We start from the raw sequence: 14,556 nt of genomic DNA, 5'->3' as shown, positions 1-14,556 counted from the left end.
CTCTGAGCACCGCGGTCGTTTTTCCCTAAATCCTGATGATTCTCCGTCTCATCTTTTCTTCACCTTGTGACCTTTCCCTCGAGGTCGAGGAGAAGTAGTGAGGAAAAGACGGGAGGACATCATTTTTTTTACTTTTCGACCGACCCCATGTACCTATCAGCTGTGATCCAGATCAGACTGGTTAAGATCAGACAGATAAAATTCTCCTTTATTAATCCCACGGTAGGATGATCTCCATCCTGCCAACTAACACCTTATTTGGACATTTGCTGAAAAGTTGCAGATTGGACAAAATTGCAAACTTGTGCCTATTTCACAGGGATTTGTTGATTTTGCGTTAATAGTTACAATCCAAAGTTCCTGGTGGGGCCGCTCATCGCATGAGGTTGATGTTGTTGACACATGCTCTCCTCTTCAGGTATTGGGGTCGACTTGGTGTGTATGGGGGAGCAGCCATTGCATGCAGTACCATTATTCAAGGTAACACATTCCGAGTGTTATTCTGTTTCCGTACATTGGGCTATACACCGGTTGGATTCTGATGGTCATGACTCTCTGTAGCTGCACAACAGGACGACACATGGAGACTCTCGTGTGGGAGATGACTATAACCTTCCTCACTGGATCAACCACAGGTAAAACAAAACCACTGATGAAGATAAATTCAATTTCTCTGCAAAGATTGAATTGATTGATTCTATATCTTGCTTGCATATTTTTCTACCACATCTGCAGCTTCTACACCTCAAAAAGCCAGAACTCTTGTAGCTCCTTCACCCCTCGAATCAAACTGGCTGGCTGCAAGGTGCGTTCCGATTTTTTTTTACCTTGAAGACAAATGTTTTGTATGTATTAACATCTAATTTAAATGATATTTCTTCTAGTTTCATGGTGAGAAATTCAAGAGCAACAAGGACCACAGTAAGTTGTGATTCTTTATCTCTCTATAACTTACATCACTGACACAAATTTGACTGCGGCATTATTTTAATTTCCATCACTTGCGCTAGACACACTGGGGGGGACCTTGTTGCCCTCTAGTGGATCAGCCAGCATTTCAATCAGTTTTTAGCAGAACCATTATCATCAATGATGCATCTCCAACGGATAGCATTGCACAATTTACAATGGAACATTAGAAGCAAGATGGCAGATCACATTGATTACCTGAGAGCTTTTGTTCTGAACAAAAGAAGAATTCTAGATTCCTGCTTGCTTTTTGGCTAAAAACAACTATTAATGAAAAGACGTAGAAGACTATATTATGTGCATCCTCTATTTCCAACCTATACAATGACATGCACACCGATGTATTTGGTTCTGACTTTTTGGGTTACAGACCAATTGACTTTGGGTAGAAATACTCTGAAAGGTTCAGAATTAGGGGCTTGAACCGGAACGAAACCCGTTCCATATTTGTGGAAGAGGAGGTACCAGAGCTAAACCGGTTGAACCGGCATTTGTCCTTATGACATGTTCTGGAAAATCAAAAACATCAGCGATCTGTGCCGATGCCATCATGGTACTAAATCCAACTTGTATTGCATTAGTAATAAGCAATAATGACAACATACATTAACCTAATATTGTATTTATTTATAAACGGAATAACGGAGCCGCTGCAAGTGTGAGGCGACCGGTGCATAAAGCACGAGCCGGTATGACAGAGATCACTTTTCAGTAGAGGGAGGGGGAGATGCCCATCATACCTTGTGTTTGTTTGCTTAGTTCAAAGTTTTGAAGACGTGTTACCAGGGCGACCCGACACCGGAGCATTTAACGAGCTGAGAACGTTGATCTGAAAAAGATAAAAAGCTAGTACTTACGAGGCCGCCGTTGTATCATCAACATGTTTATGATGCACAGCAACTTTGCTTGTGGTTGAAGAGTCGTGTAAATATGCGAGACAAGCAAAAGTTCATCTTTCACAGTTGTTTTGAAACCTCGAGCTAATTTGATTTCCGACGCTCATTGAATACCTCACACAGCCAGCGGCGCTGTCACGGCGTCTCTGGTTCCGTAAAGCCGGGATGTTTTGTAAAAAGAGACCGTTGCAGCGTTACACCGCAAAGCAAAGTTCTTTATTAACGGTATGATCGCGGCGTATTTTTGACTCTCCTTTCCGTGATTACGGCTTCTGTGTAATGTTTCACTCGGTAGGGGCTGCTGTGGCAAGTGCAACACCTAGTGGTTAAAGTCGGTATATCGGTCCAGTCCAGAATTTGGCTTAAAGTGATGGTTTGGAGTGAAATGCACCCTAGGTAATTTCCACCATGACATCCAGACAAATACCCCCTCGGAAGCATTTTTAGCGATGGTCAACATTGGTCAAGATAGGGCTATCAGCCGAATGGCTTAGTACTAGCGCTATAGTACATAGTGTATATCTCGTAAATTACCCCACTAATAATGCATGGAATGTTACCAAACTTCTGCAGTAGTACACATAGGGTCTGTACTCACAAAACGAGGCATTTGAAAGTTTGTAAGTACACCAAGAGTTTATTTAAAAGAACACTTGCCTGATAGCTTCTATCCTCGGCTGCTATGCTACCGCAGCGTAAACGCCACTTCCGTGTTTACCCAGCCGATGCCGTGACGCGAGTTTCACGCGAGAGTATTAAAAAGTTTCGCTGAATTTTTATAAATGCTTTTATTATCAGGTCAACACATTTTTGTAAATGCTTGTATTATCAGGTTAACAAGTGTTGACAAGTGTTGACCTAAAACTCGCGTCACGGCATCGGCTAGGTAAACACGGAAGTGGCGTCTAGGCCACTAGCGTTAGTTAGCGTTAGTAGCCGAGGATAGAAGCTATCAGGCAAGTGTTCTTTTAAATAATCTAGTACGTACAAACTTTCAAATGCCTCGTTTTGTGAGTACAGACCCTATGTGTACTACTGCAGAAGTTTGGTAACATTCCATGCATTATTAGTGGGGTAATTTACGAGATATACACTATGTACCATAGCGCTATTACTAAGCCATTCGGCTGATCGCCCTATCTTGACCAATGTTGACCATCGCTAAAAATGCTTCCGAGGGGGTGTTTGGCTGGATGTCATGGTGGAAATTACCTAGGGTGCATTTCACTCCAAACCATCACTTTAATATCAAACCTGTTTGAAAATGTTTAAACCGGCCCAAGCCTAACCAGATTTCTTTTACATTTTTTGAAGCATGAATTAGATCATGGCTTAATTTTTAGGAGTGCTAGAAATGGCAATGTTGGTTTGTCAGTCTGCTGGGTTACTACTGGATTGTATTAAACATTGCACTGACATTCATGGTCACCATAGTATGAACCCCTTTGACTTTAGTGATCCCCTTTTCTTCTAGCCAGCAGGCCACCAGTATATGTTGTTTGAGGGAACATTAGTACCAGCACAGGTGGAAATATAGATATAGATAGATATTCACAGAGTCCAGACCAAGAATCCTGATTATGTAATTCTCTTCCAGCTCTCTGTGCTCCAAAGGACTCTGAAAACAGCCTGCCTATTCAGGTGGACTACGACGCCTATGACGCCCAGGTGTTCAGACTACCTGGCCCGTCACTAATTCAGAGGAGCACCAACTTCAGGTATATAACTGCTTGCACAACATATATATATATATATATATATATATATATATATATATATATATATAAAATCCCACAAGAACCACATAAAAAGCAGTATTAAAAACAGAAAACCGTTAAAGGATCATACCAGTGTTACTACACGCCATTGTCCATTGACAACATCGGCCACCAGGCTTACATAAACCTACACCATGTTTACCAAACTACTTTACTTTTTAGATATTTTGTTTGTTTCTTTTTCTTGCTCCATATATTTAATACCAGTCCATATAACGTTTCAGAATGTTTTTCACGGTTATGGCATGGGCTGTCAACATGAACACATTAACGCTGTTAATGCTCTCTGGATGGGATGTTTCAGTATAAAAAAACAGAGATGGAACAACCAATAAACATGCAACCTCATAAAACTACTAAGATGCAATGGCACCAACACCACTGCAGCAACGTGGCGTTAACATCTCAAACATGTTCAGTCATGATTTATCAGCAGCAGCAGTATGAATCACTTCATTTAGCTGGGAGGTTGTCAGCTGTGTGTGAACGAAGGTTAAAACTCTGGTAGACTGAGTACACACTAGAGCCGTCAATTTCCTCTCTAACACTACTCAAATTTCAATCAGTATTTTTTTAATATTCAAATTATATTCACATTTGTAATGCTCAAATTCAGCCTATTATTAATATTCACTACACTACACAGACGTTGCCAATGCCATTATTGGCAATGTGGTTGTTTTACTTCCTGTCCAGTAGAGGGCGTTCCAAAAACATGACCAATACATGTTGACTTGTGTTACAAAAACAACAGCTGACAGCTTTCTAGATGAGTAATAATTAAGCTCAGGCACAAATGAATTACCTCACACTGTCAACTTTAACAGAAAGTTAAACAACCACCTCGCCTTCCTCCTGGGGATGTTGTGTCCCCGTTGCCATGGCTACGCCTTCCTCGTCTCACCACTCTACTTTCACATTCTCACGTACATCCTGCTGTTGGTCTCGTTCCAGATGAATTAGCCGATGGAGATGCGTGTCGATCTAGCTAGCAGTAAGCAGCATGAATGCATCTTTGTCATGATGTCATCGCTTCTAGAGCTCCGTCCATATCTTTGTTTCTTTTCACCGAGTGCTACCGCCGGTTATCTCGGCATGCACACCACTGTCGGCTGTTTCCGATAAAAGAAAACGTTATTGTTCATCAGCAGGGGCGGTGTGATTGCACTTGGCCAAGGGAATAATGGCCACGCTTCATACTGATGTCATTGTCTTTATTACTCTCCTCATGCACCGTTTGACACCATGAACACTCGGCCCATTGCATCTGACCCCATGATATACACTTCCTGTGTTAAAGGTCAGGTCCCGTGACCTACTACGTCACATGCGGAATATATACAAACTTTTTAAACATATACCTTACATTACTGACATTAATTCTGTTACCAATATTATTGTATGTATTTAAAATAATTGTCATAATGAACTTAAAACAGTTGAATAAGCAAACACACAACACCCAGTGGGCCGCGCCGTTCGTGGGCCAGTTTAAAAAAAAAAAAAGAAGAAAAAAAGCAGTTGCCTAGGTGGCCCACAGCGTTTTGGCCATTGACCTAATGGCTGAGCGTTTTCTATGATAAGTTTAGAGAATTTGACTATGTAGTGGCTGGCCAGTTAACTTTGGTCACGTGGGTTTGCCACGCCCCCCTTCACCTGTCAAGCAGACACTGCCGGCATCAGAGGCTGCATGTGGCTGCCGTGTTTGGCTGTTGTGGTCCGAGGCGGGGAAAGGAGTGAAAGTGTGTTTTCAGGAGGGAAATTAATTGAAATTTGTCTGTAAACATTAACGTTACTATTTGTTTGGTTCTGTGTGTTTGTGAGCCCAAACTTGAAAAACTGCTTGATCAACTGTCGAAGGATGCAAAGGACAACTCAATTCTTGAAGATGGTTTTGGGTTCAATGATGGAATATGAGGGAATGGAATAGGTTGATAACCTTCAAGGTAAACAGAAAAGACATGCATTAATCTCAAATAAATTCCAATAAACATTTTCCATCAAAGTGTTCCTAAAGAATAAATGTTACCGTTAACTTAATTCTCAAAGGAACAAAGTCATTCAAATTTAACTTAGGATCTCAAACCAATGTAATGATTAAAGTAACAATATACTACATAAAATTAAATTAGCACAACCAAAATTATCCAACTTAAACTGCATCTTACTTATTAATTTAACCCAACAGTCATGGAGAAGCATGACCTCAACACATCATCCACATTTAAAGTGTTTTTTTCCTGCCAGATGCATCTTCTGGTTGATCAGGAGCTGTGGTCGTGCCCTGTGTCCAGGGGCAGGTGAAAGAGCGAACTGAGCTACCTCCAAACATTTCATGCCGGTTGCAGTCGAATAGTCAAAAAATAAGGTCCTAACTCCTATTCCTAACTCCTATTCCTAACTCCTATTCCTTGACCTCTGGAGAAAACGTCATGGGGTTAAGAAAAGGCGATAGGAGAACTGAAAAGGATTTAGGAAAAGTCGACCGCAGTGCTCAGAGAAGTGTGTAAAGCTGTGTACACACCGGAAGAACTGCCCGACTCGCGTCGGTAAATTCGGCGTCGGCTACTTAATATGGCCGACTCGAACAACGACATGGGCGGTTCACACCTACGGAATTTCAGCCGACGCCATACGTTCCGCGCTTGCGCGAGATGTAATGTCTCCAAAACAACAGGCGGCGCTAATCTGTATTGTGGGCCAAAAAACACGAAAACCGGAAGTAGGCGGTCCTCTCTAGACCACCTTCTTCGATTCCACTGGTTAGCTGGTATGTTTACCATCGTCACTTCCGGGCTTCACTGATTTGCTAGTCAAGCTGCTAGCCTCCACCAATCAGAATGGTAAAAGAATGACCGACTCGAATGGCGGATTACACATTTGAATCGGCTGAAATGAACGCCGACGTGGGCCGATTCCAGCGACCACACCAAGTAGACTCATGTCACGGACGCCGACTCTCTCAAAGACGCCGATTTTCGGTCCGGTGTGAGCCCGCCTTAAGATGTTGTTTTTGTTTTGTCTCCCAGGGAATCATTTCCCACTGAGGCTGTTTCTTATAAAACTATTCTTACATTTTCTGTCCAGAATTGAGATTCCCTGAATTGTAAGTGGGGCCAGTTGCGGCTGTATAGGTTGATGTGCCATAATATTTTGTGTTAGAAATACAAATTCTTTGGGTCGTGCTTTATGCATTTTAACAAAGTCTGATTTTGAAGGGATGAAGTTGTGTTTAGGGCAGAATTGATCGTAGTCAATAAGCGACCCCTATCATCCATTAAATCAAACGTGGACCATATATTTTTCTCAAACCAGTCTTAAGTAAAATAAGGACTTATTTCGGTACAGTAAATATCTGTTGTTCCAGAGTATAGTAGTATGAGGTGAGAAGTTATGTACGTATAGCATTTTCCAGTACATCAATATCTGTTTGTGGAACTCTGATAATGACACAGGAAGTTTATTAATATCAAAGTCTGTTATAAGAAGAAGTTTCAGTCCTCCAATTTTATTGAATATATGATTTGGGATACAGTACCATAAAGAATTGCTATGTTTTATCCAAGATTTCAGCCAATTTATTTTCAAGGTTCCATTAAGGCAATCAAAATCAATAACCTTTAGGTCTCCTTCTGCTATTTCTTTGATCATGTTGCTTTTTTTCATATAGTGTGGTTTGTTTCTCCAAATAAAATTAAGGTTAATTTGGTTTATGGATTTTATTAGTTTATTTGGGATGGCATGAGAGTAGGTTGGGTAAATACATCTTGACAAACTTTCCATTTTTGTTGGATAAATTCAACCTAGTATTGATAAGTCTCTCTGGAGCCATACATTTAACTTTGCTTTACATTCTTTTAGTTTGTTGTCCACATTTAAAGATTGACCTACTTTTGGATCCTTTGTCAGGTAAACTCCTAGATATTTGACTTCTGATTTGATGGGGATATTACAGATATTATTTAGCGGTGTGTCATGTATGGAGAATAGTTCACATTTTTAAAAATGTAATGTTAACCCTGAAGCCTTAGAGAATTTTTTTTATTTTTTCAGTAGTTATTGGGATTTGATGTTTATTTTTCAGAAAAATCGTTGTCATCTGCCAATTGACTAATGATAATATCTGTACCTAATACATTTAGTTTTTTAATGTCATTGCAGTTTTTAATATGCATTGCTAACATTTCAGTGACTAATAAAAACAAATATGGTGAGATGGGACAGCCCTGGGGGATTTCCACATCAATCTTAAAGCTGGGAGTTGTCCCGTTGGGTAACATAACACGACTGCTAATATTTTGGTATAGTACCCTAATTAGATTTCTAAATTTAACTCCAAAACCAAAGTGTTCAAGCACCATCATTATAAATGGGTGCTCCACTGAATCAAATGTTTTGTAGAAATCTAAGAAAAGAATAAATCCATTATCTTATATGAGATTTCTGTATTCAATTATGTCCATTACCAGCCTTATATTATTGTGAATTGATCTTCCTTTTAAGAAGCCTGATTGTGTTTCTGCAATAAGATGCGAAATCTAATGAAGCCCTAAACGGTTATGCATACATACATTTTATTTTCTCCGTTTTCCTGTGATAACGAGATAATTTTGATCCGTTTTCCCGTGATAACGAGATAATTTTCCTCCTTTTCCCGTGATAATTACATAATTTTGAAGTTGGGTAAAGTTGGAAAGATATTCACAGAGTCGAACCTTCGGGATCAATAAATCAGAAGTGAAACGTTTTTCAAACCCAAATGATGTCCCATCGTAATAGACTATTACTAATAGACGTAATAGACAACGAGCTACAAGGACCAAAACCCAGATTTTTTACACAAATAAGCCGTCCTCCGAGCTGAACGGAGAACATTGATCTCTATGCGCAGGAAGTAAAAACGTAGAACTGTAGTACAATTAGAATAAATTAGATGTAGACCAACACAAAAACAATACAATTCTCTCATATTTTATGAAAGAAAAGGCTTTTCTTTGTCACAAGTAGATATGACTTCCTATGAACACAAAGTCCTGCTGTTACAGGGGATGAGCATATCCCTGAGAGAAAACAGTGAACTGTAGCCGATATACAAATAAAAAGCTTTCAATGCAATAATCAGTGCAGCTGCATTTCAACACATCACAGTCTGTGTCTCCTGGAGCTGTGAGACAGTATGTTGCGTTTCATACAGAGACTGACACACTAGGAGTAAAACCAGAGACTGTATTTCTGCCGAGTGTTTACGTAGCCGCTCCGGCGTTAGCCTAGCTTAGCTCTGAGCGAGCCAAAACGAGCATTTTAAAGTCATTTGAGTATCGTCTTAATGGACATGACTTCGACTTTTTACTAATGGTCGTCACTTCGGCATTGTCTTTATTTGTATATTGTAATTAAATCACACCGTCGTTTTTGATAGCGACCGCTGCTGTGAATCCAACTACCCTAGTATACACTGCATACACTGAAGGACACCAAATGTGCCGACGCAAGGGAAATCTCTGCTAATGGCAAGAAGTCAGAATCAGACTGCTATGGCCCTTTTTAAAGAAAACATGAAATCACGGAAAATAGAGGATTGTAGGATTTCAGACAACAGCATATTACATTCATTGCTCAAATCAATCCTGTTTGTAAAATATAGCTGGGTCTCTGTAAATGAAAGGGCAAGATCTACATCTACTCTTCATAAAGTATAATCATACAGCTACTGTTCACAGCTCAAATTGACTTGCTGATGATTGTGGGTTTCAGGATGGGCAGAGACAGAGAGACCAGTGGGAGGAAGAGCTGGGGCTCGGTGGACATCGGTGCAGGCATCGGTCCATCCCCTCCTGTTCGCTCTGGAGGTCCGGAGGAACAGCGTAGCCTGGCCTCTGATGACAGTCTGGGACCTGTGTCCAATATGCTGCTCATTCCCCGCATGCCTCCTGCCCAGTATGAAGTCAGCAGCTCACTGGGATACACCAGCACCAGAGGTAACACCTCCCAGTCTTAAAGGCGTAGTTCAGATTCTTTTGAAAGCGGATTGTATGATGTAATTCTCCATAGTCAGAGGCCCAATCCCAATGCCCCCCTAAGACCCTAAACCCTCGGGGACTTAACTAAGTGACCTGATAACTTGTTGCGTATGAGAGGCTACAAGGGCTTGAAATTGTGTAAATATGAATGAGACAGCACTTTGATGACCAAAAAAACAAAACATGTAACAGACGTGAGGTGTCAAATAATCTATTGCCATGTTTCTGTCAAAACAGCCCAAAAGAGCAACATTTAAATAAGTGGTTTATGAATAGATCAAGCATGTAATATTGTCACCGTCTGCCTACTTCCACAATGAAGGCCCAGACCAGCTTCCCTTCCCCCTTGAGTGTGTGCATACAGTAGGTGTGCTATGATGGAATGTTGATAGTGGTCAATGGTATTATTGGTGCTGTGGAGATGGGGAGGGCCCTGAATCCAATCCTGCTTAGTGCGCCACGCAGGCTTAGGCTGGCCCTGCAGCAGCCACACCCTGACCAACCCACTGGGACCTCAGCGACCCCCGTCAAATCCCATCATGAGGTTCCCCCTGCTCCTCAACCCGCCTCCTCGGATGAGGAGGATCCGTCCTCGCCATCAGACTACAAGGGAGGAAATTGATTTGATGGTTCAAAAGTTTAGCTCACCATATTCTCTAGATCTGTGCCACAAAGAGTTTCAGATTAATTCATGGATGGATGTCATGATATTGATTGATACTAGCTGATGTAAGCAGGCATCATATTTTGTTTTCCAGGGTGAGAAAATATTGGATGTTGATGTAAAAATATGAAGAAATAGATTTTTGTAACTTTTTGGGCATATTGTTAAATGCTGAACAATATGACCCATCGGGATGTGATCTAAAAGGGTTAAAAAGGCATTTTTCATATTGGCTCAACATAAAAAATATACGCTATCTTTAGAATATATTCAGCACTTTACCTTGCCGTCATACAGTCCTTTCTGATGCTGAAGCTATTATCTATGCTCTCTTCAAATTAACCAGACTCAGTTGACAAAAACAGTTATTTTACTTCACAGATTTGCCTCAAACTTACCCATCGAGGCAGTGGTAGACCAGCAACTCCCATGTTCTGTAACTTAAAATGGTTATTTTGCCAATGGATTCTGGGGAAAAAAATCTTTCAATCCAAGCTCCCCGTTTTAAGGGAAAACACTCCCAAGGGATGTGGTACAGTGTCCTTCCTTTCTCCATCCCATTCTTGTTTTGTGTTTGTCTTCTCTGTAGAGTTGTTAGATAAGATGATGGACTCTCAGCGGGACTCCAGTGCCCCAGGCAGGTTCACAGTCGGAAGTGCTGAGTCCACCCTGCACATCCGTCCTGGAGGCTACACCCCTCAGAGAGCACTCATCAACCCCTTCACCCCATCCAGGATGCCCATGAAGCTCACCTCAAACCGGCGACGGTGGATGCACACCTTCCCTGTCGGTGAGGGAAACCTGGCATGCAGTCAGCAATGTATTGGACCTGATTAACATCCCAGTTGGTAGTCTTGTATTTACCATCGCTTTGGATATTGTAGTTTGTGGTGTTAAACTGTACTGCCTTAAACAGAGAGGTGGCTTGGTATTTAGCCTGTCCTCATTGATATTGATAGTTCAGCTGCACTACAAACACACATTAGAACAGGATTTGTTGATCTATTAGGTCGAAGTTATTGCAGGACAGTTGTATTAGATTGAATTTGATTTAGATAGAAAAAAAACAGCCAAATTAAAGTATTTTATATAGAAAAGAGTTATACATTAATGTAATATACTGTAGAGGATATGATATATGATTCCATCTTCTAATGTTGAGCTATATCTTATAGGTTTCTCTTAGTTTTGGGTCTTTGTGGTCTTTTAAAGGATAGGTTCGCAATTTGCATTGTCTGTCTCTAAACCATAAGCACATATGTACACTGAAACAGGTTCCTGTTTCTCCTGTTAATACTGGCCTTTAAGTTAGGTTTTACAACATACTTCCAACAGAAGACATTCAGTCAGTCAAACACAGCTATCAATTAGTAATAATTATAATTTATGCATTCATTCATTTAAATACACTTATAAATTAACTATTAATTTAAAAAGAAAAAAAGTACAGGCACTGAGGTGAGTTTGAAAAAGTTAAAAACCCTTTATTTTAGTGGGCAGGGACAGGTGCCATGATAACGAGATAATCAGGGTAATTAAGTTCACCCGTCAGTGGTCATAATGTTATGGCTGATCGGTGTATGTTGACATAAAAATATTTGCTATATCAAGCATATAACAAGTGACTGATCTCATTTACATTATTGCATATTTTTGCATTTTGTTATTCAGTTCATCAAAGACATCCAGTCCTGGTCACAAGGAATCAGGATGACTCGTACTGTGTGTTTTTTCTTTTTAACCCCTGACCCTTTTTTGACACAGTATCTTAAAAACAAATTGCAGATTTCAGAGGATAAACTGAAATGTTTTCGCTGACTCCCTCAGGATTTCTCCAACATTATAATTGCAAACAAGAAAGATCAACAGCTAATGAACATAATACTGGCATTTATCCACCAGACTGCATTGTTGTTCTTCAGGTCCTTCTGGTGAAGCAATCCAGATTCATCACCAGACCAGACAGAACATGGCCGAACTGCAGGGCAGCCAGCAGAGAGATCCTGCCCACACCTCCGCTGAGCTGCTGGAGCTGGCCTATCATGAGGCCACCGGGCGGTTAGAAAAGCCTACCACAGGAAACGAATGTTTCCTTTGTAAAAAAAAAAAAATGTAAGCACTGAAGCACAGATAGTGAGACGAATGGTTATTTCTGATTTTGTTTCAGGCGAACAGGCTTGAGACATGCAGGAGAGAACGGCCTTTACATTGGTGGAGGGATGGAAGAGTTGACTGGAAGTCCAGGGAGCAACAAAGGTGGTAATATGCTTCGTCTAAACATCCATCCATTGTCAACAGGGGGGTCCACAGGGAGACATGTAGAGACAGACAGGTAACCAGTCTATCACAGGGGGACATGTAGAGACAGACAGGTAACCAGTCTATCACAGGGAGACATGTAGAGACAGACAGGTAACCAGTCTATCACAGGGAGACATGTAGAGACAGACAGGTAACCATATCACAGGGAGACATGTAGAGACAGACAGGTAACCAGTCTATCACAGGGAGACATGTAGAGACAGACAGTTAACCATATCACAGGGAGACATGTAGAGACAGACAGGTAACCAGTCTATCACAGGGAGACATGTAGAGACAGACAGGTAACCAGTCTATCACAGGGAGACATGTAGAGACAGACAGGTAACCAGTCTATCACAGGGAGACATGTAGAGACAGACAGGTAACCATATCACAGGGAGACATGTAGAGACAGACAGGTAACCAGTCTATCACAGGGAGACATGTAGAGACAGACAGGTAACCAGTCTATCACAGGGAGACATGTAGAGACAGACAGGTAACCATATCACAGGGAGACATGTAGAGACAGACAGGTAACCAGTCTATCACAGGGAGACATGTAGAGACAGACAGGTAACCATATCACAGGGAGACATGTAGAGACAGACAGGTAACCAGTCTATCACAGGGAGACATGTAGAGACAGACAGGTAACCAGTCTATCACAGGGAGACATGTAGAGACAGACAGGTAACCAGTCTATCACAGGGAGACATGTAGAGACCGACAGGTAACCAGTCTATCACAGAGAGACATGTAGAGACAGACAGGTAACCAGTCTATCACAGGGAGACATGTAGAGACAGACAGGTAACCATATCACAGGGAGACATGTAGAGACAGACAGGTAACCAGTCTATCACAGGGAGACATGTAGAGACAGACAGGTAACCATATCACAGGGAGACATGTAGAGACAGACAGGTAACCAATCTATCACAGGGAGACATGTAGAGACAGACAGGTAACCAGTCTATCACAGGGAGACATGTAGAGACAGACAGGTAACCAGTCTATCACAGGGAGACATGTAGAGACAGACAGGTAACCAGTCTATCACAGGGAGACATGTAGAGACAGACAGGTAACCAGTCTATCAAAGGGAGACATGTAGAGACAGACAGGTAACTAGTCTATCACAGGGAGACATGTAGAGACAGACAGGTAACCAGTCTATCACAGGGAGACATGTAGAGACAGACAGGTAACCAGTCTATCACAGGGAGACATGTAGAGACAGACAGGTAACCAGTCTATCACAGGGAGACATGTAGAGACAGACAGGTAACCAGTCTATCACAGGGAGACATGTAGAGACAGACAGGTAACCAGTCTATCACAGGGAGACATGTAGAGACAGACAGGTAACCAGTCTATCACAGGGAGACATGTAGAGACAGACAGGCAACCAGTCTATCACAGGGCTAACATGTAGAGACAGACAGGTAACCAGTCTATCACAGGGAGACATGTAGAGACAGACAGGTAACCAGTCTATCACAGGGAGACATGTAGAGACAGACAGGCAACCAGTCTATCACAGGGCTGACATGTAGAGACAGACAGGTAACCAGTCTATCACAGGGCCGACATGTAGAGACAGACAGGTAACCAGTCTATCACAGGGAGACATGTAGAGACAGACAGGTAACTAGTCTATCACAGGGAGACATGTAGAGACAGACAGGTAACCAGTCTATCACAGGGAGACATGTAGAGACAGACAGGTAACCAGTCTATCACAGGGAGACATGTAGAGACAGACAGGTAACCAGTCTATCACAGGGAGACATGTAGAGACAGACAGGTAACCAGTCTATCACAGGGAGACATGTAGAGACAGACAGGCAACCAGTCTATCACAGGGAGACATGTAGAGACAGACAGGTAACCAGTCTATCACAGGGAGACATGTAGAGACA

The 14,556-nt window shown here is 41.6% G+C and overlaps 1 protein-coding gene across 10 annotated transcripts in view; it reads left to right on the top strand.

The window, feature by feature from the left end:
• Positions 1-14,556, top strand: part of depdc5 (DEP domain containing 5, GATOR1 subcomplex subunit) — a 58,038-nt gene that overhangs the window by 17,295 nt on the left and 26,187 nt on the right. For 8 of the 10 annotated variants that reach the window (XM_084007289.1, XM_084007293.1, XM_084007292.1 and 5 more), the window contains 9 exons: positions 419-480; positions 562-635; positions 736-805; positions 885-921; positions 3,463-3,583; positions 9,398-9,621; positions 10,917-11,117; positions 12,250-12,385; positions 12,495-12,586. In XM_084007289.1, coding sequence (XP_083863415.1) covers positions 419-480; positions 562-635; positions 736-805; positions 885-921; positions 3,463-3,583; positions 9,398-9,621; positions 10,917-11,117; positions 12,250-12,385; positions 12,495-12,586 — 1,017 coding nt within the window. The remainder of the gene's footprint in view (positions 1-418; positions 481-561; positions 636-735; positions 806-884; positions 922-3,462; positions 3,584-9,397; positions 9,622-10,916; positions 11,118-12,249; positions 12,386-12,494; positions 12,587-14,556) is intronic. The other 2 variants (XM_084007294.1, XM_084007291.1) reach the window with 1 other exon arrangement.

Source organism: Eutrigla gurnardus (assembly GCF_963514095.1).
Source record: "Eutrigla gurnardus genome assembly, chromosome: 4".
NCBI lineage: Eukaryota > Metazoa > Chordata > Actinopteri > Perciformes > Triglidae > Eutrigla > Eutrigla gurnardus.
This window is presented reverse-complemented; position numbering and strand designations above follow the sequence as displayed.